The sequence below is a fragment of the Thermobia domestica genome, chromosome 8, assembly GCF_964235325.1.
Source record: "Thermobia domestica chromosome 8, izTheDome1.hap1.1, whole genome shotgun sequence".
NCBI lineage: Eukaryota > Metazoa > Arthropoda > Insecta > Zygentoma > Lepismatidae > Thermobia > Thermobia domestica.
The window spans coordinates 1761803-1786522 of record NC_137461.1 but is presented as its reverse complement, the minus strand read 5'-3'; the positions used below and the strand labels follow the sequence as shown (position 1 = coordinate 1786522).

Here is a 24720-nt window from a genome sequence, read left to right as displayed (position 1 = left end):
TGTAGATATCATTCAATAAAATTAAAACAAAGTCCAATCCAAGCTAATGTTGGAAGCTACGTAGGTAGGCGATAAATTTTGGTAATTTCTATCAATATATTTAAGCAGCCTTGGCTTCTTTATAAAACAACAGGCATTCACGCAAGCAGAAATATACAATTTGGTTTCGTTTCGTATGTTTAGGCTTAACATCCTAATGTAATACCTAGGTTATTAAGGAGAAGACTTTCGCTTAAAGTGACATCCGAAGCGCTACTTGGTTTACACTTGAAAGAAGGGTTGTGGTTCGACCGAGAATTGAACATGGGACGCCTTGATTAAAAGATGAAAAGGATATAAAACTAATGCAGATGGTTTGATGTGGAAACGTCACCATGAAGTTCACACAATTTAAAGCTTATTTTAAGTCAGCTGGTTTAAACCAAGATTTAAATCATGATTTAAACCAGTCAACCCTGATCCTGAACCACAATTTTCATTTCCATGTACTTTTTCTTTCTTACATCATGCACTACTCTATCCTATATTTGAATTACGGTCTTCCTTAGGGTATTTTACCTTCTGTTATTTTCTCTTATAACCAACAGCGTGTAACCTCCTGCCACCAGATTCTGGTTTTGGGAAGCCATTCCTGTAACCAGCACATATATCCTGGTTAAGGGAACTCTACTGAAAACTAAGTACATAAACGGAACAAAATAAAGTAAAACCTGTCAACTTCGCCAGCTCTCTAACTTGGCCACCTGTTCATCTTGGCCTGGTTCGTCTTCAACCTGCATTTTCCCATAAGACATTCGTTACTTATTACTCTCTAAGTTGGTCACCTGTCTATCTTGGAAGTTGGCCGCATTGAAGCAATGTTTACCCTATAATGATAATGATTACCTGCGTATCTTGGCCACGCAAAATACTCTTTTATTATTTCTCTTAACTCTTTCGTATTCCCATATGAGAGGCAGATGTTCTGTATTTGTGACTGGAGACAAAGAAGCACACGGATTTCCACGATTTGTTCATGGATGTCAATGGCCACAACACTACCCTGATAAAGGATTGGTGAAGGAAAATGTGAATAAGAAAAAGCACGTACAGGAATTCAGGAAATGGTTGTAAGTATTTGTTTACCCTGTCTGTATTGGTAAAACCATTCGCTATATCGACTCCTTTCATCAGTGGGGAGCTTTAGTATTTCCGGAAAATTCTCAAGGTTAAAGCTAACCATCTCATTTGCCAATGACACCTGACAGCTTGTCGAAAGGTAGCGGATGTTTTGAGATATGAATTCCCTTAAGATTTTCTCTAAACATCTTTTGCTCCGAGAGAAACACTTGTAGTTCATTAACAAGAGGTAATTAACTACAGTACAAAATTAGAATATGTATATATGCCAAAAAGAATAAAAGAAATACGTCTACAATGAACCACCATGAATAAATTTATTAATAACTGATTTGTTATTTTTTTCGAAAGGTATCTACAGAAAATATTTGTCACCAATCACAATTATTTTCTGTAAGTTAGCCACTTTTCAATGAAATCAATGGTGGTCAACATAGACAGGCTTCACTGTAAAATAAAAGAAGATGGAAATTTGCGGTTTTAAAATAAAATAATTTAGGATATTCACTTTCGGATCGGATCGAGAAAATGCACTCTACATGACGTAAACACTGAACAGGTGGACTGTCTGCTGCGTATATATAATGTATACTGGATTTCCCCATTCCCTTCACTATTCAGAAACAACAACTCAATTTTTGTCCAAAATTACTTTCTTGAGACTAGTGATGTCAACCGGCTCAGGTGAGCCCTCAGCTCGGTTCGGTTCAGCTCAGATGAGTCATTGGCTCGAGCCGGCTCGGTTGGGTGAGCTGTTGATTCGGCTCACTTCTCGGTTCGGCTCGGTGGCGACTGAGCCGTGAGCCAAGTCACTCGAGCCGTTGACAACACTACTTGGGACATGTTCCCCGTTAGTTCAGGCTCTGGCATCCTGCCCCAACTTCGCTATATATGATTCACGGCGCAGTGAGTTACGTACATTAAACCATTGACCCCTCAATTACTATGGAAGTACTGTAACACAGAAAGTACGAGTTATGGAATAAATAAATGAAAATTGTTAGTCACAAAAATTGTTGTTAGGTTATCGTATATAATGTCACTTGATTACTTCTAACTTATTCCTACCATAAGCTACTCAAAATCACTAAATTATATACCTTCTGGAATCTATTTATTCTTTATTTTTGCCTTAAGCTATCTTTATATAAATCTCATTAGTATCGTAAATCTTCTTGAATCATACTTATCTTTATAATCGTCATCTTTCCATAATCTCTTCAAATGATCATTAATCTATATCTTATTTCTTTCTGTTTGCATATATTCATAACTAATTACCTTGGAAACAGCTAGTGTCACATTTTTAAACACTTTCTACCTATGTACTCTTATATTCCAACAAAAACATTGCAGAAACTGAAAATAAATAAGAAAAAAAAGTTTCTTCAGTGCGCAACAAAATTTCAATAACAGTATCATCCGCGATCTGACAATTTCGAGAGTTTTCCCGTGGTTAAACGGTTAGCGTACGCGCCTTTGGCGTGGGATATCCGAGTTTGATTTCATGTAGTTTGGATCCTACGATAAGGTGTGGTTCATAGCCTCGCTGTCGAAAGGGACACTAAACTCAAATCAAAACACTTTTGAGCATTAATGGAATTCAACTCAGCCAACATTGCAAATTCTAGCTCGGTCACGTGGCTACCTAAGAATATGACAAATGATAATCCAATTAGTGTCTCAATTATATACAGATGAACTGACCAAATATGAAGTTACTAAAATTTCACTATATAATAACAACGTTGATTTTCAGATACCTATATACTATACAGAAGTTACATTCTGCTGTTAAATGAAAATATTAAATTAAATTATACACTTTATTCGTAGGAAACAAACTTTACAGGATTTACAAATTTTACAACTTTGAGATTGTATTTCGGAAAAACAAATTAATGAATTAGCACGTAATATTGGTATTTTACTGTATATAAAATACTTTAAAACAATGTCTAAAGTATTCAACGGTTTTTATAACTTTAAAATGTCCAGAATATTAATGGAATCGAGTTTCTTACGCATAAAACAGTAAATTTCTTGAACAAAGAAATTATGAATAAATGTCCAGTGAATATTTCATCTTCTCGTAAAATTGTACCTTTTTCAGTTAAATAACGCGACCACATACATACATATTCCTTCGCACGTAAGTTACATTACTGTATTAATACGACACTGCACTTATGTACACAATTCTACTTGTACATACATTCCATTCTTAGGCTTATCACCAGGTGCAACTACATTGAAATTGTAGTAAGCCATCAAATTTACTTATTCCCCGCAGAGACAATATTTACTTGGCTTTACTATATCTTAATTATTACATTTACTTCAAGGCCACCTGGGTATGGCATACATATATACTAAACGCAATGTTACATACATATATACTTTAGACTTTAGAGCCGGATCACTAGCGCATTAGTACATGTTGGCGCACGAACATTTTCACAGGGAAGGTTTTGTATATATATGTGTGTGTTTGGTTTGGTTCTCAATCGCCAGTTGTTTCGCGTTGCTCTGGGTTTCAGATGATATGCGCGGAGCGGTAATTTTTCGTCCTTTTCCTGCTGCTAACGAAAAATATATTTCTTGGTCTATTTGTTTTTAATAATAATTCATGAAGACACGACAATAGTAATAAGTGCATTGGATATTCGCACGTGATGTATTTCCAATCCTCACAATTAAAACCCGAAAGCATGAACACTATTTTACTCGTTCATTTCGATTCATTAAGGTAAGAAAGGATAAGAAATGAAGTTATCTTCATATGTCTACCTGGAAAAGGTCAATCATAAACAGAAAAACACGAACACCCTCCCACACAATATATTAAAAATACGTCCCCCCCCCCTCAAAGCACCGCAACTCTACGTTGGCAATGAGTAGGTTATAAAGCAGCAGCCACCCGGCAACAATCATATCAACAATTTCTTCAACAGTTTTGTCCGCATATTTTTCTATGCGAGCGTACGCATTGATGACAATTTACTTTGCTTGACTTTGAAGAGGTTTCCCTCCCTTGTGTTTGCGATAATACTGAGAAGATGATAATTCGGATTCATTCATGTTTTCAATTTCACGCTCAACACTCTCCTTGGTTTTAGTTTCACTACACCCACGCACCTACACTAACGCACGCGCGCAGACGATATTTGGCAGAGCAGTATTATCATCTGCACAAAAGTTGCAGAAGTTACACGAGAGTCCCGTTCTTTCTTTTGTTTCATTTACCAGCAGGCAAAGAAGTTTCTTAGGGTAGGTATTCTATTTAATTTATATATATTGTCACGGTACGCCAAATTCAGAGATAAAATTCAATATCAAAATTCATTTATTTTATTAATTTGGCTAAAAGATGAAAATTAAAGTATTGTTTATGAATTGGCTTGCAGTCAGAAATTAGTAATCTTGCAGACAGACATATTATCACATAATATTACATAGTGCTTATGATTGTTGTTTTAATTAAGTAACAGACACGAGTCTGCACATGTCATAACAGTATAAACAAACACTGAAGCAAGACGAAAATGTAAACCTTTGTATAATGTATGTTCACAACAACACATTCTAAGAATTAGGTAAAATTGTGAAAATCGCAGACGTAAACTGTCTGGAGATTTGGTCACTGAGAGAAAATGCAGAAACTATGGTTTCAGCACAGAGATGTATCAACTACGAAATTTGGTAAGAAAGAAACGACAAATTCATCATGAAGCAAATGGACATAAAAAGGTGATGTCGGACTGAATAGAGAGCAGTTCGAGGGATCAGTTCGATGGGTCAGTTCTTGAGAGCAGTACATGGAGATCAGTTCGGGTGAGGAGTTGTGGGTGATCCATTGTCTGGGAGCAGTTCCAGGGAATCCGTTAGTGGAGGACATTTCTTGGAAACCAGTCTGTAGAAGACCATCACCAAGTTACAGTGGAAACCCATCCACTGTGGGTCGTCACCAACTACGAACTCCGAGTCCAGGAGTTCGACTCCAGTAAAACATCAAAGGTATGTGGTAGTGCATCTCTGGTTATTCTCAACTGATTGAATCACCAACAGTTTGACGAATGTGATCGAGCAATTTCACTTAACTAAACATCACAAACATAATACACCTATAGTCTATAGAATTAAAGATATTAAATATCGAATTAAAGTTTAAATGCCTAGACCATGATTAATGATTACCGCTCTCCATCGATTAAGTTGTCATGGTGGAGTGCTAGTGTTCGATTCCAGTTAGTACATAAGTTATGACCTTTCGCACGCCAAGAGTAATTTCATGATATAATGTTGAAATGGTGGAGTACTAGTGTTCGATTCGAGTATTAGACCCCAGTAGTAAGTTGTTATGATACACATGCGTTAGGTACGATTCCAGTTCATACTTAAATAACTAGGTACTTACTAGCGTTGTAATAAGAATAAGAAAATAGATTATCTCGCACCGCCCTCCCGTGTAAACAATTAAGTAGTTGATAAGTAATTGAGCAAGGTTGTAAGATGTTGTCGCTTATAAATAACCACAGGGAGCATTACCCTGTATTACAAGATGATGGGAAACCAGCCACTATGTTCTCATCATCTAGGTATTATAAGTTAGATTTAGGGGTTCTTCGTAATTTTACTGAGTACGGACCAACTTATAGCTCAGATAAAGAAGAAATCTTTCAAGATAAGATTCAAACTTGGAAGAGACAACGTTGGTTCCTAGTACATTTTAAGCCAAAGAATTTCGATTTGAAAGACCTTTTGGAACTGGGTTATCGAAGACACTTTCTGGCAACAGTGTCAGGGGTAGTAGAAATATCCTTAAGTTTAAGAAACGCGACATTTTTTGCGTTGAAGTCTGATGACCTCACTTACGAGATTTGTGCGATTTTTCGAGAATGTGTAGACCAGTCAAGAGTTGATAAGTGGTTAGAGCGCTTTAGGAATAATTTTGAATGTTCGAGTGCAATTCAGATTGCTGATTTGGTTGGAACCTTTAGTTCATATGAAAAGAGGTCGAAAATCGTTATATCCAGGGACAGTAGGTTATTAGACTTAGCTGCATTCGCAGGTCTATTTTTAGAGAGAAACAAGACTCGAGGTAGAAAAAGTAGATTTTAATTTTAGTTTAAGTTTAGATTAAGATAAATATATGTAGTAGTATAATATGTGATTTGTTAGGTTGTTATTAATTAGTATATAGTAATTTAAGTATATAGTCAAGTTTATTAGGTTACGGGATTAGTTAGTGTCAAATTATTCTAGTTATATTAGGGATATGTAAATTCATATATTAATATAGTTATAGTTTAAGTAACTAGTTTTAAGAATAGATATAAGAATAGGTTAAGTATATAAAAGGGTTAAGGTAATTTATATTAGTATTTTGATTAGTAATAAAATAGGTTCAGTAATTTGTTATTAGTACTAAAAAATTTATTTAAAAGATGTAAGTTAAAAAGTAAATATTTTGATTTAAATTGACAATTCATGTGTCTTTATGGCATAATAAAGATAAATTATTAAATTAATAAGTATAATAAATAAGAATTTAAACCTTGAGAAGAATAAAAAGTAATAAGACTAAGAAATGTGATAATGGAGAAGAATAGAAATATAAGTAATATGCTATCTAGGAAAATAAGATCGAAAAGAGGCAAGATAGAATGAAATCAAGGAATGAGTGATGAAATTAAGGTTTAGTGATTAGTAAGATAAAATTAGTAAAATAATGACATAATTAGGCCAACATCTCGAAAGAGAATGATCTAGGTAGGTAAGAAATCATATTCTCGTGAAGTTGAATTGGGCGTTTACCAGACCTCTCATGAGAATTTTTATTTATGAAAAGCACATAAGTCTTCGGCGGCATTAAGGCGGTACAAGTAAGGAAAATTGATACCCATTTGTCGTTGTGTAAAGCAGTGGAAATATTTTTTTTGTTATGAATCTGACCTATTTAGCAGAAAATCTAGAGAGAGCAAAATTTTGATTTAGTTTAGATATTAAATTTAGGCGTAGTAGTAAAGGATATAGTTTAAATATTAAGAAAAGTAGATGTTTAAGAAATAGAGAAATATAGAAAATAGGCTTTTCTATCTAGCTGTAAGTTAGAATAGTAGATCTAGGAATAGAAAAAGAAAAAAAATATACTAATCATGAACACTTAATTAAGGAATGAGAGAAAGAGAAGGAAAGATCTGGAAAGAGAAAGAGAATAGAAAAATAGATAAAGATAAGAGATATATAGATAGCAAAATTAATAGAAGAATAGCATAATGTATATTTCAACAAGGATTTGACAATCAAGATTATTATTAATTTTGAAGAATTATATTATACCTGAAATATGACTATTATTATATTATTATATTATGATTATATTTTATTAATGTGAATATAGAGAAGAATAAAGCTAGCTAAGTATATATTAGTTATAGTAATAAAGGTAAGCAATATAGAGATATAGCTATATGAATATAAATGAGAAATAAATGAAGATTAAGTAAGCTTACTAAGAAATAATTTAGGGGAAAAGAAATAGACTTGGGATCCTCCAGTCTAGAAAGTTACCATTAAGAGTTATAGAACATACGGAGACGGATTAAAGAATCATGTTTAAGCTGATCTAGGATGCCGTTTCAAAGATTAGGCCATTTGGCAAATTAATTATTATTTATTATGATTATATTAAGATTATATTATATTAATTATATTATTAATTATAGAACCGATGTTGACGCTAACTTGAATAGTTTTTAAGTTGAAAGGCCATTGACTAAAAACGTTGAAGTTTATGACCCAGGATTTTGACTTATAGAATGAAAGTGAGGACGTACATTCTGATTACGTGATATAGTGATTAGAAATATAACATCTGTACGTAATAAGATATCAATTTTGTTGATAGACCCGATTTTGTCAGAAAAATAAATAAATATAAATAAATAAAAATAATAATAGCACATTTTGAAGTATGAAGAAGATTGAAAATTTGAATTATAATAATAAATATAGCATGAAATTTTTTTTTGAAAATAATAATAATAGTAATTGTAGCAGTAAAGCAACAAAATGTTTAATAAATAGGGAAATTTAAGTAGCTGTACTCAAAATGTCTTTATGGATGAAATTGCGAGCAGGGCCGCAATTTGACTTCAAAAGCCCAATCCCAGGTTCGAGGAAATACGAATCTGCTTCAATCAAAACCCTTAATCGATAAATATATTTTGGTTACAGTGAATAGTGGTAAAAGATAAATAAAATGGTTAAAATAATAATAGTAATAAAATAAATAAATAGGTGTCGGGACATATATAAAATATTAATGAAAACATGGTAATAAAATAATAAAATTGTAGAGTTATAAATAAGAATGTATATAATAAATAATAAATAGCAAGTAGTAAAATAATAATAAAATAGAGTTAGGTACTTACCCAATAGCTGGTAGAGAACATTTATACAATGGTGAAGGTTGAAAAAAAAAGTAACACACTTAACATTACTGCACACACATAATTAAAAAAAAAATTAATAAATATGCACATTTTTCACTAACACAAGGATCACATTCAAGACAGTTGGATTCATGGTATGAGTAATTAGAATGTATTACCGCATAGATATTAGTGCAGTGAGTGATAAAAGTTAACCGGTTTAACATGACTTGACTTGGAAAGATGAGTGTTAGAAAAAGGACGTGCTCATTCAGAGACGTGGCAAGGATGCAGAATCGGTCAAGGTTAATCGGAAACGAGAGAAGGAGAAAAAGAAAAAAAAAAATAAGTAATTTTTGCAACATCAGCATTTAATCTAAAAGCGTTCTCACAGAGTTGCCAACCAGGTAGCTCAAAGTGGGTCAAGTTTGTAAAAACAATTGGGCAAATTCAGTGTTGGTGTGCTTGAGTGTCTGATAAAAAATCAATGTATAGTAAAAGTGAAAGTGCGTAAAATATGTCATGTATGTGAATATACAATTTAATGTGAGTGCATCGTTATAAAGTTCATAAGAAAAAAACTTAGGTTGGATAGAATTATTAACGTGTTGGATAAATGTAAGAAGATATAAAGACTTCAAGTAGTTGTGTGTTGTTACGATAGATGGCAGGCAAATACAGAGAACTGCTATCTGACATAATTTGATCAGTATAATGAAAAGACTGATTGGACTTTGAAAAAAAACCGTGAAAATTATTAACTATCATTTTTTTCTGCTCAAACTGAACATTAAAATTTTGGCTTTTATTTTTGAAATTACATGTGTAATGAGTATTATATGTACTATGAAATAATAATATGTAAATTTTTATACAGGAAGTTCTCCAAAAAACCGATCTTACACAAGATCTAGACGTCATCGGAGATGCCTTAGTTTAAAGTGGGGGCGTGTCACGGTACGCCAAATTCAGAGATAAAATTCAATATCAAAATTCATTTATTTTATTAATTTGGCTAAAAGATGAAAATTAAAGTATTGTTTATGAATTGGCTTGCAGTCAGAAATTAGTAATCTTGCAGACAGACATATTATCACATAATATTACATAGTGCTTATGATTGTTGTTTTAATTAAGTAACAGACACGAGTCTGCACATGTCATAACAGTATAAACAAACACTGAAGCAAGACGAAAATGTAAACCTTTGTATAATGTATGTTCACAACAACACATTCTAAGAATTAGGTAAAATTGTGAAAATCGCAGACGTAAACTGTCTGGAGATTTGGTCACTGAGAGAAAATGCAGAAACTATGGTTTCAGCACAGAGATGTATCAACTACGAAATTTGATAAGAAAGAAACGACAAATTCATCATGAAGCAAATGGACATAAAAAGGTGATGTCGGACTGAATAGAGAGCAGTTCGAGGGATCAGTTCGATGGGTCAGTTCCTGAGAGCAGTACATGGAGATCAGTTCGGGTGAGGAGTTGTGGGTGATCCATTGTCTGGGAGCAGTTCCAGGGAATCCGTTAGTGGAGGACATTTCTTGGAAACCAGTCTGTAGAAGACCATCACCAAGTTACAGTGGAAACCCATCCACTGTGGGTCGTCACCAACTACGAACTCCGAGTCCAGGAGTTCGACTCCAGTAAAACATCAAAGGTATGTGGTAGTGCATCTCTGGTTATTCTCAACTGATTGAATCACCAACAGTTTGACCAATGTGATCGAGCAATTTCACTTAACTAAACATCACAAACATAATACACTTAGCTCTATAAATTACAGATAATAAATGTCTAGTTGAAGTTTAAATGCTCAGATATTAATTACTTACTACCTTCACATGGTAAGCATAAAATCCTACATTGTAGGTTGGTGGAGATATGATCATTATCGCATTCCTGTCTATTCTGGATAATAGACAGAAGCAGCTTATATCGTGTCAATAGTTTACTACATCCCAGCTATAAAGGCACGACACGGTATTAAGTTGTCAATATATAAATATTAAGCCATTTCCTATCCATCGTGGACGGTTTCTAACATTGATCAATCAACTAATTTTACTGGTTTTCTGTTTTTGATATAAGATGTTTCAAGTTTATAAACTTGTAACACTTGCAAGAGACTTGCTTCTTAGCTGCCGGCTTTTCACTCCTTTCTTTTCTTCTCTCTTTCCGATTCTGAATCGTGACGTCATTTTCATAGCCCGTTACTAATAAATCTAGTACATTTTATTTTAAACATTGTTCCCGTATTGACATTTTTATGTACTTATACTCAATTAGCTCTTTGAATTGATCTCCTAAGTAATGTTCTTCGTGTGTAAGATAGAAAACTACTTAACGTGCGCGGAGTCGCTCGCATTGAAGCTGCGTATCTCCGCTGTCAGGGTAAGGTCGCGGCGAGTATACACGAACTACAAATTTACGACAATTAAAGGCATACACATACAGAAAAAATGAAATGAAATCTTTGAGATGTACGTCCCACGGTTATGCCGGTTACATTAAAGGAGACGGTGATGATGAGTAATGAATGAAATAGTGGAATGAAGAAAGTGGGAGGAAACGGGAAAACTCTGAGGAAACCCACGCACACGGTGTTTGTCCACCACAAAGTTCACTTGGCGGGGCTGGGATCGAACCCGGGACCCCAAGCACCAGAAGTGAAAGCTCTATCACTGAGCCACCGCGGCCCCCCATACACATACAGAAACTACACATTTATGACTATTAAAAGGTATACACACATTATCCTAATTTAACCCTACCTACTTATATAAAGCTAACAACTACAAGACAGAAAAAAAATTACATGTAATCAGAGTTGACTGGTTTAAACCAGCTGTTAAAAAAAAAAAAAAAAAAAAGCTTTAAATTGTGCTAACTTCATGGTGACGTTTCCACATATCAAACCATCAGCATTAGTTTTCTCTCCTTTTCACCTTTTAATCAAGGCGTCCCATGTTCAATACTCGGTCGAACCACAACACTATTTTCAAGTGTAAATCAAGTAGCGCTTTGGATGTCACTTTAAGCGGAAGTCTTCTTGATAACTTCGGTATTACATAAGGAGGTTAAGCCTAAACATACGAAACGAAACCAAATTGTATATTTCTGCTTGCCTGAGCGTGTTGTTTTATAAAGAAGGTTACTTAAATATATTGATAGAAATTGGCAAAATTTATCGCCTACCTACGTAGCTTCCAACATTAGCTTGGATTGGACTTTGTTTTAATTTTATTGAATGATATCTACATACTAAATTTGTAATTTAATACCTCAGTTTTAGCGTACTTATTATGATACATTGACCTTAAAATTTTACATGCAAAGCAATAACGGGATTTTCCCGTTATTGTTTTGTATTTAAAGTAATAACAGAGCTTTTCCAATCGTTAAGGCGAGAGTTTCCCGATTTATATATAATTCTGTATAATGGTTTCACTTGTGCAACCGTTTATGTTTTTGTCCTTCTGAAATGACTCTTGATAATTATATTAACAAGTATGTAAAAATCAGTACAGTGTATTTGTATAAGGAGTCCTTCGTGAGTGAGTCGGCAGACTCATCACATTTGCGGCCAATCAGTCCCGGTTTCGAGTCCAAATGGAGGACAGTTTTTCTTGGTTATAAGCCGAGAAGCGGTTTGGATTTCGCCTTAAGCTTATGTGACCTCTTCCAGCATAACTCCATTGTTGCACAATAACATAATAACACAACTTATTTCTGCCCATATGTGATATAAATACATAGAGCAAATTATATAAACCAAAAAACCGTGTTTAAACCAAAAAACCGAGTTTGTTTTGCCAACCCTGCATGTAATATTTAATACACTTAGCATATAGCATTCCAATTCTCTCTACAAGGAAAACAAACATTGGGTACTTGATGTGGGATTTGGAAAACAAACACTTTCAAAACCAGGTACTCGAGTTTAAAGTTTAGAAATAAAATTACTGATATAAAATGAACACAATGAACTGGTGAATCTAACCAATAGTCAATATGCCATAATACTACAAAGTTAAAAAAAAAAAATCTAAGTGTCCAAATTTAACTTTACGGTTCCCTAATTACTAAATGAAAATAAACATGGTGTAGGGTAATCAAATCGGCTGCAAAATATATAGTGAACAGCTATTGAACATGTTGATGTCTTCTTCAGAAGTTACTTCCTCATTTAAAACTGAATATGCATACATGTTGTGAGTGAAAATGAATTATGTATCAAGGGGGGATATGAACTTAGAAGTACATGTTAAAATTCATAATGCACATTCAGAAATAACTCAGAAAAATCAAAACACTAGAAAATTCCGAGTAAATCAACCAAAAATTTTTAGAGCTATGATTTCCAAACTGTTCACGAATCAATCATCAATTATCACTTCCACCACAATGTCATTAAAACACTAATGGTACAGCTGGTGCATGGAAAGAAGACATACGTTACTAATATTGTGGACGTTCCTGTAGGTCATATTTTATCTCGCTCCTTCTCAAAATACCTTACTGGATTTCGGTCACGGTTACCGCTTCCAAATTCTCCCACGGGATGAAATGGCTCAGGAAAACATCAACGGACGATATGATATGGACGAAATTATATAGGGTGTTTCAAAACAACACCGACAACGTTTGGGAGGTGATTCCTGACACCAAGATAAGACGAAAAGTATAGACCAACCTGGGTGCAAAAATGCTTCCTTTCGGAGTTATAGGGTGCCGAAAACATGAATAAAATGAACTTTTAAGGTCCATAGTTCCAAAACTATGGGATCTACCGTAGTCGGGTAAAGACTTTGGCTAGAAACTACTATATGCCCTAGCCAAATATCCATGTTTCAGAATCCTGCGGTACTTCAGCAACAATTTTTATAGAGGTAGTTGGTGAATACTTCAAATTATATGCCCGTAGCCAAACTGCCTCTATAAAAATAGTTGTTAGGATTCTGAAACATGTATTTTGGATAGCGCACATACAGCGTAGTTCGGAAGTAGGTGCACTCCTAATTGGTGTTTTCTGACGGTTTTAGGTTTTACCCACACTTGTTCGGTAACATTACTTTTCATTGTCTGGTAACATTGCTATCCATGTTTATTTGTTTTCTGCTTAGTAACAGTTATTTGCAGTGAAGTTGGAGTAATCAACAATGTGTGATCAAAGTCCATATAGCATTGAACGAAGATTAGTTGTTGCAGTTTGGTTTCACGAAAGGCGTTACACAGATGACACCATGGAAAGTGTTAAAGCGAAATTTACAGACCGCTTTGGTATTAATCCACCAAGAAAAGCAGCAATGCTGGGGTAGGAAAAACGTGCATTCGCTACGGGCAGTGTGAAAGACCTTCCCCGAGGTGGTCAACCGATAAAACGGAGGGAAACGTGCCGTGAAGTCGAAGCATCAGTGCAACAGTCGCCTTCAAAATCAATACGTAAAAGGTCTTCGGAACTTGGTGTTCCTCGGACCACCATGATGAGCCACATGAAAGATCTAAATTTAAGGTTTACCGTCCAATGGATGTGAATGAACTGAGTGACGCCGACATGGATGTGTGGAAGGCGTTCCCTTCCAAGTGATCCCGTGGTGCAGTCCTCTTCACAGACCAGTGTGCTATCTACCGGAGTATGCATACTCGGAACGTTGTAATGTGGTGTAACGAAAAACCCCGGCCTTACAAAGAGATGGGAGAGAAACTCACAACAGGTAATGGTGTAGGCTGGAGTGAGTGCAACACACATTTTTGGGCCTTACTTCTTCGAAGACAATGTTAATGGACATTCTTACCTGGAGATGCTTAGTTGGAGCCTGAACTGGAAGCAAATAATATCAAAGACAATGTGATACAGCAGGATAGAGTACAAGCGCACTTCGCGATTCACGTGCGCAATTACCTGAATCAGACGTTTCCTGCCCGATGGATTGGAAGAGGTTATGCTTCTTCACCAGCTCCCTTTGCCTAGCCCCCAAGAAGTCCCGATCTGACGACACTAGACAATGCTCTCTGGGGTTTCATAAAGCAACAAGTAAGAAACACTCGGTATCACACAACGCGGGAATTACGAACACGCCTTCACATCGCGACTCCAGAGTATCTCCGCAAAACATCTGCGAGAACTTGGTGCAGAATTGAGCTGTTACGACATGGATGGTGATCATACCGATGTTTATGACTCTTAAGACTCTTCTATTAGGCCTTGTTTCCATTTTGTACTAAAACACAAGAACACACTGAGCAAGGCTATGTGATAATATATAACAAAACACACAATCACGTAACAGTTTCGTCACAATAACTGTGTCTTCATCAGACTTCTACTCCTTCTCTTAAGACTTCAAGGTAACTGCGTACTGACATTCTACCATAACTAGCACTATACTGTTGAAACTAAAGGGGGGTACGGCTACTTCCGGACCACCCTGTATAATTCCTAAATGAAGTCTTGACCCGACCACGGTAGGTCCCATAGTTTTGCAGCTATGGACCTTTAAAGTTTATTTTTTCATGTTTTTGGCGGCCTATAACTCCGAAGGGATGCATTTGTGCACACAAGTTTGTCTATACTTTTCGTCTTATCTTGGTGTCAGGAGTCACCTCCCAAACGTTGTCGGTATTGTTTTGAAACACCGTGTATATATTTCGACATCATACCAATTTGCGAAGAAACAGCTCTAAAGTTAATGAAGATTTGCTTGGGAAATTCACTATAACGCAGTTGTGGTTATTTGATTAAAAAATAAAAATAATAAAACAAAAACTGGATAACAGGTTTTGAAGATTCTTGAAAACGTTGAACTGCTACTACCACTATACGTAATAGTTGTATTATAAATGCTCCACTCCGTACTGTCCAACTCGAGGGCTGCAGGATAATTTCAGTGAGCAGAACTATTGACTAACCTACATCAATGTTTGGCTTCTAGTCCTTAAATGTAATAATTCCGCATTAGCAATGTTATTCTCCACGTTTTATAACTATTAAATATGCAATAGCCATACTGTAAATATAGATATAGACTCCATACGAAGACCTGTATTTTAAATGGGGTTTAATCTTTTCGACGAGCAATTTCCCACAGCTGGCACTTCCACGCCCAGCAGGCGATGAACTAACTTCACACAACCCGCCGAAAGTAATTACTTGGAAGGGTTAACAATCGGTCGGCAAATAGGAATATAAAATCGGAAGACAACCGATCACAGAAAAGACCAAAGGTTATAACCGCTCTTGGCAACATAAGAAAAAAAGTGTCGTAACTATATATTATGCTGCCAATATGTCTTGAGCCGTGGCAAAAATGCGAACTAAAGCTCACACCCTCGACACATCCACGCGTTGAGCCAATAAGGGTTGAGCTGTTGCTGAGCGAGAGAACCTTGCAGTCGTCTACGCTATTGCCAGATTTAAAAACAAGAAACTATCGTATAGAATTCGCACGTTCTGTACTGACCGCAAGATTCGCGTTCCGAAGTGCGGCAACATTGCTCTACGGATGACGAAAGAGAGTGGAATTCCTTCAGCCGATAGCAGTTTCATGATGTTGCATTTAATAGTTTCGCCGATCTAGTGGAAAAAAAGTCCATTCTCCTTTTCGAGTTAGCATCTGTAAGAGCTCGATTAATCTAGATCCTAGGATGGAAGAACATTTACACAAAATTTCAAGGTTCTAGCCTTATAGTTTCTGAGATCTGGTGAACAGCAAAAGACATTTAAGCCTCCAACAACCCTTAGGATACAAAAATACCAGAAACCTTGCCTTATTTACAATTAAGGATGTTAGGAGAACACTTATAGAAAATTTCAAAGTTCTATTATTAACCCTTACACGATCCATGGTACGTTTTCGTACCATAATGCAGTGCTGTCTTGAACCGCTTCTTTAGGTCCTATAACAGGCCTTTTTTTTTGTGTGTGTGTGTTTCAAGTCAGACATGGAACAAAACACACCCCAGATGTGTTTTGGAACCAAATGGTCAACTTGTTGGCGCCAAATGTGGGCGTGACATTCTTGAGGCAATTTTCAAAAAACTTAGTTTTCAAGGTATCATATTGAAATTATGCATACGCATTGTGTACACCTCTATTTATCTAATTTTCTTGAGATCTCTACGTCAACCAGGGCCCGGGCCCGAGAGACTTGAAAGTTTCAAAAGGATTTTTAGAAAAATTTCACGGATTTTCTCTAATTTTCCGTTTCTGGTGTATGATATGAGCATGTGAGTGCAAGGTTGCTTTATTCTGAAGAGAATGAGGTACGAAGCATGATCCAGGGATAAACAGTCTTGTTTGGTGACCTTGAGATTTTCAAAAAAAGAAAAAAAGATTCCCACCCTTAGTTTTCAAGATATCACATTGAAATTTTGCACATGTAGTGTGTACATAAGTACTTATTTTTCCAATGATTTTGAGATTCCTACATCAACCCAGGCCCGGGCCAAAGGTCGTAAAACTCTTGAAAAAAGTATTTCCGAAAAAACTCCCGATTTTCCCGTTAGATATATGATCCGGACAAGTCAGTGGTTGGTCTGTTGTGAAAAAAAAAAAAAAAAAAAACTATGTATGAACCATGATCCTATGATAAAAAGTAAAGAAACAGTACCTGCTTGACAAAGTCTAGCATTTACCCCAAAAATCCAGGATCGTATAAGCGTTAATAGTTTTCGAGATCTGACGAACTGTAAAGAATCATTCAAACCACATCCTCCGAAGAATACGCAATTACTAAGACCTTGCCTTATTTACATTCTGGAATACAAGAAGAATATTTATACTAAATTTCAAGGTTCTACGTAGTATAGTTTCGCAGACCTGGCGAACGCACCCTGTTGGGGGCCGGGTGGCTCAGTGCTAGAGCGTCCACCTCTGGTGCATGGGGTCTCGGGTTCACACCCTGCTCCCGTCAACCCAGAACTTTGTGGCGGACAAACCCAGTGTCCGTGGGTTTCCTCGGGCTTCTCCCGTTTCCTCTCACTTTCTTCATTCCACCATTTCATTCATTTCTCATCTTCACCGTCTCCTTTAGCCTAGCCGGCATAAAAGTGGGACGTAAAACTCAAAAATTTCATTTCATTTTCATTCATTTGCGAACGCACCCTCCCCCTCCTTCCCCCCCCCCCCAAAAAAAAAAACCGCTACTAAAGACTCCCACATGAGGGAGTTCATAATACATTACGTGACGCAAAGAATACATATTTACGACACTCCCTTGAAGTATAGAAAAATTGTAGAATAAGAATTTTCCAACACAGGACTGCTGAAAACAAATGCAGTTTAAAAGGTAGCAGCATTTTTTTCCTTTCATTAATTCGCTTTCAGTAAAACCTAAAATTCTCTTACACACTCCTTTCAAGTACTACGATGTAAGTAAAAAAAAAACAGGCTACAAAATAGCATATAGACTACCATACTCTCTGTAAATATGTACATATATTTTTTGTAATTCTTTAAATTTTTCTTTCTTTTTTGTTATTTCTTGTATAGGTTGTTACATTGTTTCAGTGTAAAATGGACATAAATCTGTATCTGAAACATTTGTAAATAATTAAATAAATACAGGTAAGTTTTTATAATCTCTTGGTGGTTGAGAATAAGATAAAAAGAAAAAATGTATGCATATGATATTGTATTTCATTCTTTGGTAATTTTTGTGTTTATGTTATTCCCAGCAACTGAACCCGATGAAAAAAAAAAGAAAAAAAAAAAAACATAAGAAACAGTTAGAATTAGTTTTCTGACATTTATACACAACTACTAACCTTTTAGGTGTGTATCTCCCTGGCCTCCCAAAGCGGTTCTCCTTGTCTTCGCTCCTAGAATTCGTAGGTGATTCTATACCAAACGGACTGTAGAGCTTCGTCGGAGTCCTTCCCAACAGACGCCGAGATCGAGTCTGTGGAGTCACTGGGGAATAGGATTCACTGGTTAACCGGTAGCGACGTCGTGTTGAGGCACGAAATCTCTGCAAGCAAAATTTTGTTGTAAGTTATAATAATAGAAAACTATGAAATGTTATCTATTATACTTAACGATCTGTTCTAGATACTACAGTTATTGGAGTGTACGCCAAGCCGAAAATTCTTTTCCATTACTGTTGGTAGGTAGGTAATGCATGCCTAGAATTATTTTTAAGTTAAATATAACATGATTCTTACCTCTATAAAAATGCTTTAGTAAAAATACTTAATATACAGGGCTAGCATAAGTGATTCATTAACTTTGAAAAGAACCACAAACTCATCAAGTTTATACACCCTCGACAAATGTTCAATATGTTCCCCTTTGATAACACGACACACCCCCAGACAATACTCGAGCTCATTCCATACATTTTGTAGTGTAGTCCTGTCAATTGTCTGCACTACAGTACCTATGCGTTCTTTGAGCTCGACTAAGGATTCTGGTAGTGGGGGTACGTAAACAAGGTCCTTAACGTATTCCCACACGAAGTCGCAAGGCTTTAAATCAGGAGATCCGGGAGGTCAGGTGCTTTCCCCTTTACACAAGCAACAAGCCTCCTTGAATTGCCGATACTACCGCAAAATGCTTTGTTTACATGGCGGTTCTTTTCCATATTCTCTCCTGAATTACACAGCTATAGAAGACAAACGTTTGGCATATTCAAACACCAGAAAACGTTTTTTTTTCTTGCTTTCCTTCCATTTTCGACAGGTACTAACCTCCTACTACCACACCGGATCGGAAAGATAATGGACTCGTGCTGCCGTACAATACAAACTTGAAGAGTTTTTGGTTCTTTTCATATATATCTTTCATATGTGTTCGTGTAATACTTTTGAAAACATAGCTTCCTCTTCAAAACGAATGAATCATTTATGTTAACCATGTACAACAATCATTACTAAGATTCTCGTCGCATTTTTCTAGTCAATAAAAGGAAAAAGTTATCCGTCCTATTGTCCTAAAATATCTTCAGTCTATTCCATTGTTACACAACTAAAACCTGGAAAGATACAAACGGAAAAAAACAGAAAAGTACTGGACGCAAAGAAAGCTAGACTGGGTACATTGATAACCATTACTCTACGTAAGTCCAAATATTTGTGCAGATGCGGAACAAACTTTTGTATCCGAGAACTATAAAAGTCCGGCGCCTGCATCTGGACCCACATTCACACTTCTTTCCTGACCTCACCATCGCTATTAAAATGGTTCTTTAAGTACAGGGACAGATAGTAGTCACTGGGTGTATATGGCGAATGTTCAAGAACGTTCCATTGAAAATCTGCAAGCAATACCTTTGTGACATTTGCTGAATGGAGCCGGGCATTGTTATCAATCAAACGGATTCCACGTTGAAGATGTTTTAAAGTCTAGCAGCATGTTTCAGTACGCTCCGCACTTCACATCAGGGAGGATTGAGTATTGCTGTTTGCATTTCCAACGCGCGCTCCTTACACAAAATTTAATGCAGCACTGCCCAATGCTCCTCATATGGATCAAGGTTACTGCCAGTGTTATCAACTATGATATACATTTTTTTCCTAATGTGCAAATATCTTTGTATCTTTGCTTTCCTCACTAACTATGAAAGTATGAAGTTGCGCACACCCAGTAACTATAATCGATGGTGGGAAAGTAAGTCAACAAGTTTAATGAAGATTGTGACAATTTCATGAGCCGCAGAACAATCTAGAAAAAAAAAAAGATGACAGGTGTTCAAGGTGACGTCACTTTCCTTCCATTTTCCATAATATCCATGCTCAGCTCTTTACAAAAGCGTGCGCAGATCGGTACCAAAAATTCTTTTGATGAACACAAAGACAGGCAGCATCCTTCTATGACGAGTGTCTCAATAATGGGGAAAATTATATGAAGTAATTTAAGGTATGCAGCAGCTTATTTTACAAACAATATCGATATTTAATTTAAAATAGTGTCCATATTTATTATAACGGCGATATGGTGACTTGCTGTTTTGCAAACAACGGTAATTTTAACTTTACCGAACATATTTTTATAGTGTAGCACTTTTAAATTTTAATTTAGAGAATCTATTTTTTAGAACGCTATTTCAAACAAGTAGGAGCAGTTACTAGAGAATATAGTAAATATTTTACGGTAAGATTAAGGGGATGTCTACTCATCATTAGAGGCTTCTGAATCTCCAGAAGATAACATATAAAATTTAATATATAAATATCTTACAAAATACTGCTTTTAGGAACTTGCAATTTTATACACAAATGCCAAAAAACACTACAATTCAGAAGACTGTCTCAACTTTGCACCTAAACACTTAGATTAATTGTAATGCTTACTTCCGTAATGAGATAATCACTACTGCAGGTAAAAAGTCAAAAGACCACTTGCAAACTTCATAAATTACTACGGGTGACATTTTTTGAAGATTTTTTGCATGCTGGGGAGGGATGCAATGTAGCAATTTCATAATCATTTACCAATTGAGCAGGGTTAAGCTGGTGGGATCGCGCGTTAGTGTATCTGAAGGGAGCAGGCGCGTCAGCAACGGTGGATGTACCCGTAAACTAGGATACTGAAATCACATACGATTTCGCAATGATATGAGTTTCAATAGCACTTACTATTCAATACTAGTGATAGTATACTTGTAAACATAAAATACAGCTTTTGTAGGCTGTGCAGAAATACTCCGCAGCGGAAAATAGTATATGATACATTCATCTTTCATAGGCACTCACTTCTTTTAGCCATCGTAAAGTACTTGTAAACCTAAAATACAGCTGCATTACTCAGTTTCTAATTCTGCCGCCTGCAGAAATTTTGGCAAAAGTACACTTTGAGCAGAACGTTCGTAGGAACCGATTCACAAAATAGCAATATAAGAAATTACACTATTCATTTTAACAAAATAAGTCCAAACTTCCCTACCCGACCCTATCCTACTTATCCCTATCTTAACTTTTGTGAACAATGCCACTTCCTGTGAGAAAATCACTTGTTCTGCTCAAAGTACACTCTTACCGACTTTTTTCCGGTCAATGTTCCGTTAAGGGGGTCCAGTGTCTTTGACACCACTTCTTTCTATTGATTTTCGTTTGATTACATAATATAACGTTATATTAGGTTAGGTCACGTCAGGTTAGGTTAGGTTAGCTTAGCTTAGGTCAGGTTAGCTTAAGGGGGTCCAGTGTAGTTTTGGACCCCCTTAACGGAACATGGACCTTTTTTCCTTATAAGCATATCTTTCCATGCATAGCATTAAATTATACCTGTATATCTTGCAATATGTGGTGTACCTAAACTTGACCAGCACCGAAAATACACATATAGACATTACTTTCATGCACCCCTATTTTAAATCTATATATGAGGTATAAAATTCTAAATTAATGCCAACACGATTTCTGAATGCAGCGTAATTTTTGTCCCCAAATATTGATGGCATCCCGGCTATCTACCCGCACTATAAATTAACAAATACAAATTATATATAAAATGAGTTTACCTGAGATATTGTGCCGATAGTGGTCCTGACATCACGAATAGTTCTTGATATTTTTCCTGCCCCAGTCCTTAAGACTCGCCGTGTTTGATTTTGGAATGGTGACAAAGAAACTGAAGACAAATTAAATTTGGACCAGTGACTTCTCTTTGTTGAAGAACCATTTGTTGATACACACTCTTTGTCAAACGTGTCTTGAAGTTTCCGGCGAGTGTTTCTCGTTGGCGTTCTTGATACTGAACCATTTCCTCGGTGCCACGTAAAAGAAACGCTGCGTAAATCTGGTCGCATATTTAATTATTGCAGACTTTGTTATGAACAAGGGAGAGAGCATTCGTATATCAATGTAAAATTCACAAAAATTCCTGGCTACACATTCACAAATTTGAATTGGGCGCGGCAGTTTTCCACACGCTTTTCTTTTCGACTTTGTGTTGGTCCTTGGTCGCTATCGAATTATTCGATATCTTTTGCAATCGATCGCATTCGATAGTTCTTATAGTCTATCGAATGTGTTTTTCTTCTATCCTTCAAGTATTTGACTATAGATGCTCTAAATTATGGAATATGTTCGAACACCCAGCATTTGCACTTTTCTCGCTCATTATCAGTAGACGTGAGACGGTATGCTGTGGCATACCATACCACAGACAAAGGATATACACACCTCAAACTCCGCGGCAAACTGGAAACTTCGGTGTGTGCCATACCGCCTCTGGTTGTTCTCTAATGAAGACATACCGTCTCTGGTTTTTCACTAATCAAGACATACCGTCACTGGAAAGTGGATGCTAATATACCTTTAATAAATCCGTTTTTATACACAGAATTGACGAATAACTTTGCACGTCAAAGATTTAATTTCTTATTTAGAAATACTTTCCAAGTTGCCAACACCGAAATTTTTGTTATTTTCCTACCTTTTGTTTCTAAAATCAAATGTCTACAAAGAATATACAAGAATTCGTGTTGGTTGCCGATAAGGGTTATGACAGAAAGGAATGCATTAGGCCTAATTCAAACAAAAAGCAGTGTATTGAGGCAACTCGTTTAAACGGAAATCGGAAAGGATTGTTATGAATTCGTCGGGACAAGGACCAGAGCCGGCATTAGGCAATTTGGCTCCTCGTGAAATGGCAACATTTGCCGCCCCCTTTCTACAATAAGAAACAAGGGCACCGATTTCTCTGTAAACTTCAGATGCAAAAGGTATATATATATATATATATATATATATATATATATATATATATATATATATATATATATATATATATATATATATATATGAGCATTCAGATGCAAAAGGTATATATATATATGAAGATTTTAAGACAAATTGCACTCAAATTATGCCAAATATTGTATATTCACAAATACAATAGGGGGCCCACATGAACTTTGAGGGAGCCCGGGCTCCTTGCCCCCCCAGAATCGGAGCCCTTGGTAAGAACAAATCTTAAAAGGCACGATTTTAAGTGTGCTACCCCGTCATGAACAACGAAGGAGAGAGAGAGGCACTCACACTCAGAAAGGCCTAAACACCACAAATACAATCTCATTGTGTTTGTTTTCTTTTCTTTAAATAATAATCTATAATGTAGTGAAATATATAGCAAACATGCCTGCAGAGGAAAGATGATAATCCTTTTTACAAAATTCAATATCAAGCTTCAATCGACCTAAACATGATTTACGAATGTAATATTCAAATAGAAAGTCAGCTTAGTAAATTACCATTATCATGAAGTCTGTTTTCAACGAGAAATACTTATTTTATATAATATAGTTATGACAGATTTTGCTGCCCCGTGCAAATGCACGTGTTACACATGCTGTACAACTGGTCCTGGTCGGTATTTCTTTTATACCTACAATGATAGAGAAATATCTGTGTACATGAGTATCTCTAATATTTATATCTTTGTGGCGATTGCTTTTAATTCAATCTGAACTGTTAGTGAATGGAAGTTAAATATTTTCAATATGGAGAATTTCTTAGTTCCTTACATCCTTTCCCAATAAATTCCTTTATGAGGAACTTAATTCTCATGACATGAATATTGCTGTATTTCTTTATTATTTTACTAAAGTACAATGGGAGGACAAATTTAAAGAACATACGTGGCTAACATAAAATCTGAAAATTTGAGAATGAGCGGATTTAGGGGTTGCCTGCTATGGAGGCGGGCAAACTTTCTGGGGATTTGAAATACGCAGAGTTGAGTAGGGGTCACGGAGTGGTCCCGCGAGAAATTGTTTAAAAATCGTTCATATAAAAAATCGGCTTTTGACATTTTTGTGTATAATTATCTATATACAACTAACTAACTTACTAACTCTATGGCCTATGGTACCCGGAGGTTCAATGCCGCGTTCACAAAAGCTCTCCACTGACTTCTATCCTTAGCTAACTGCATCCAATTTCTACTTTGCATTATTATTTGTGCGAGATCTATCTTAATATTGTCTTCCCATCTGCGTCTAGGTCTTCCTAATGGTCGTTTTCCGATTGGATTTCAAATTAAAACTTTGAAAGGGTCCCTACTTTCTTTCTTCCTGGCTACATGACCTGCCCACCTAAGCCTCCTAGACTTGATGACCCTAACAATGTTTGGTAAACCATATAAATTATGTAGTTCCTCGTTATGAAGTTTCCGCCATTCCTCATTCCCGTTCCTCATGGGTCCGAATAT

General features: G+C 36.0%; 1 protein-coding gene across 1 annotated transcript in view; it reads right to left on the bottom strand.

Moving 5' to 3' along the window:
- LOC145692629 (uncharacterized) overlaps window positions 1–22506 on the bottom strand; it is a 32776-nt gene extending 10270 nt beyond the window's left edge. Inside the window, exons 1-2 of the mRNA XM_081767964.1 lie at window positions 22028–22506; window positions 18336–18538 (exon numbers count right to left, since the gene is read on the bottom strand). Coding sequence (XP_081624090.1) covers window positions 18336–18538; window positions 22028–22315 — 491 coding nt within the window. The 5' untranslated portion in view covers window positions 22316–22506. The remainder of the gene's footprint in view (window positions 1–18335; window positions 18539–22027) is intronic.
- Between the last annotated feature and the right edge of the window lie 2214 nt (window positions 22507–24720).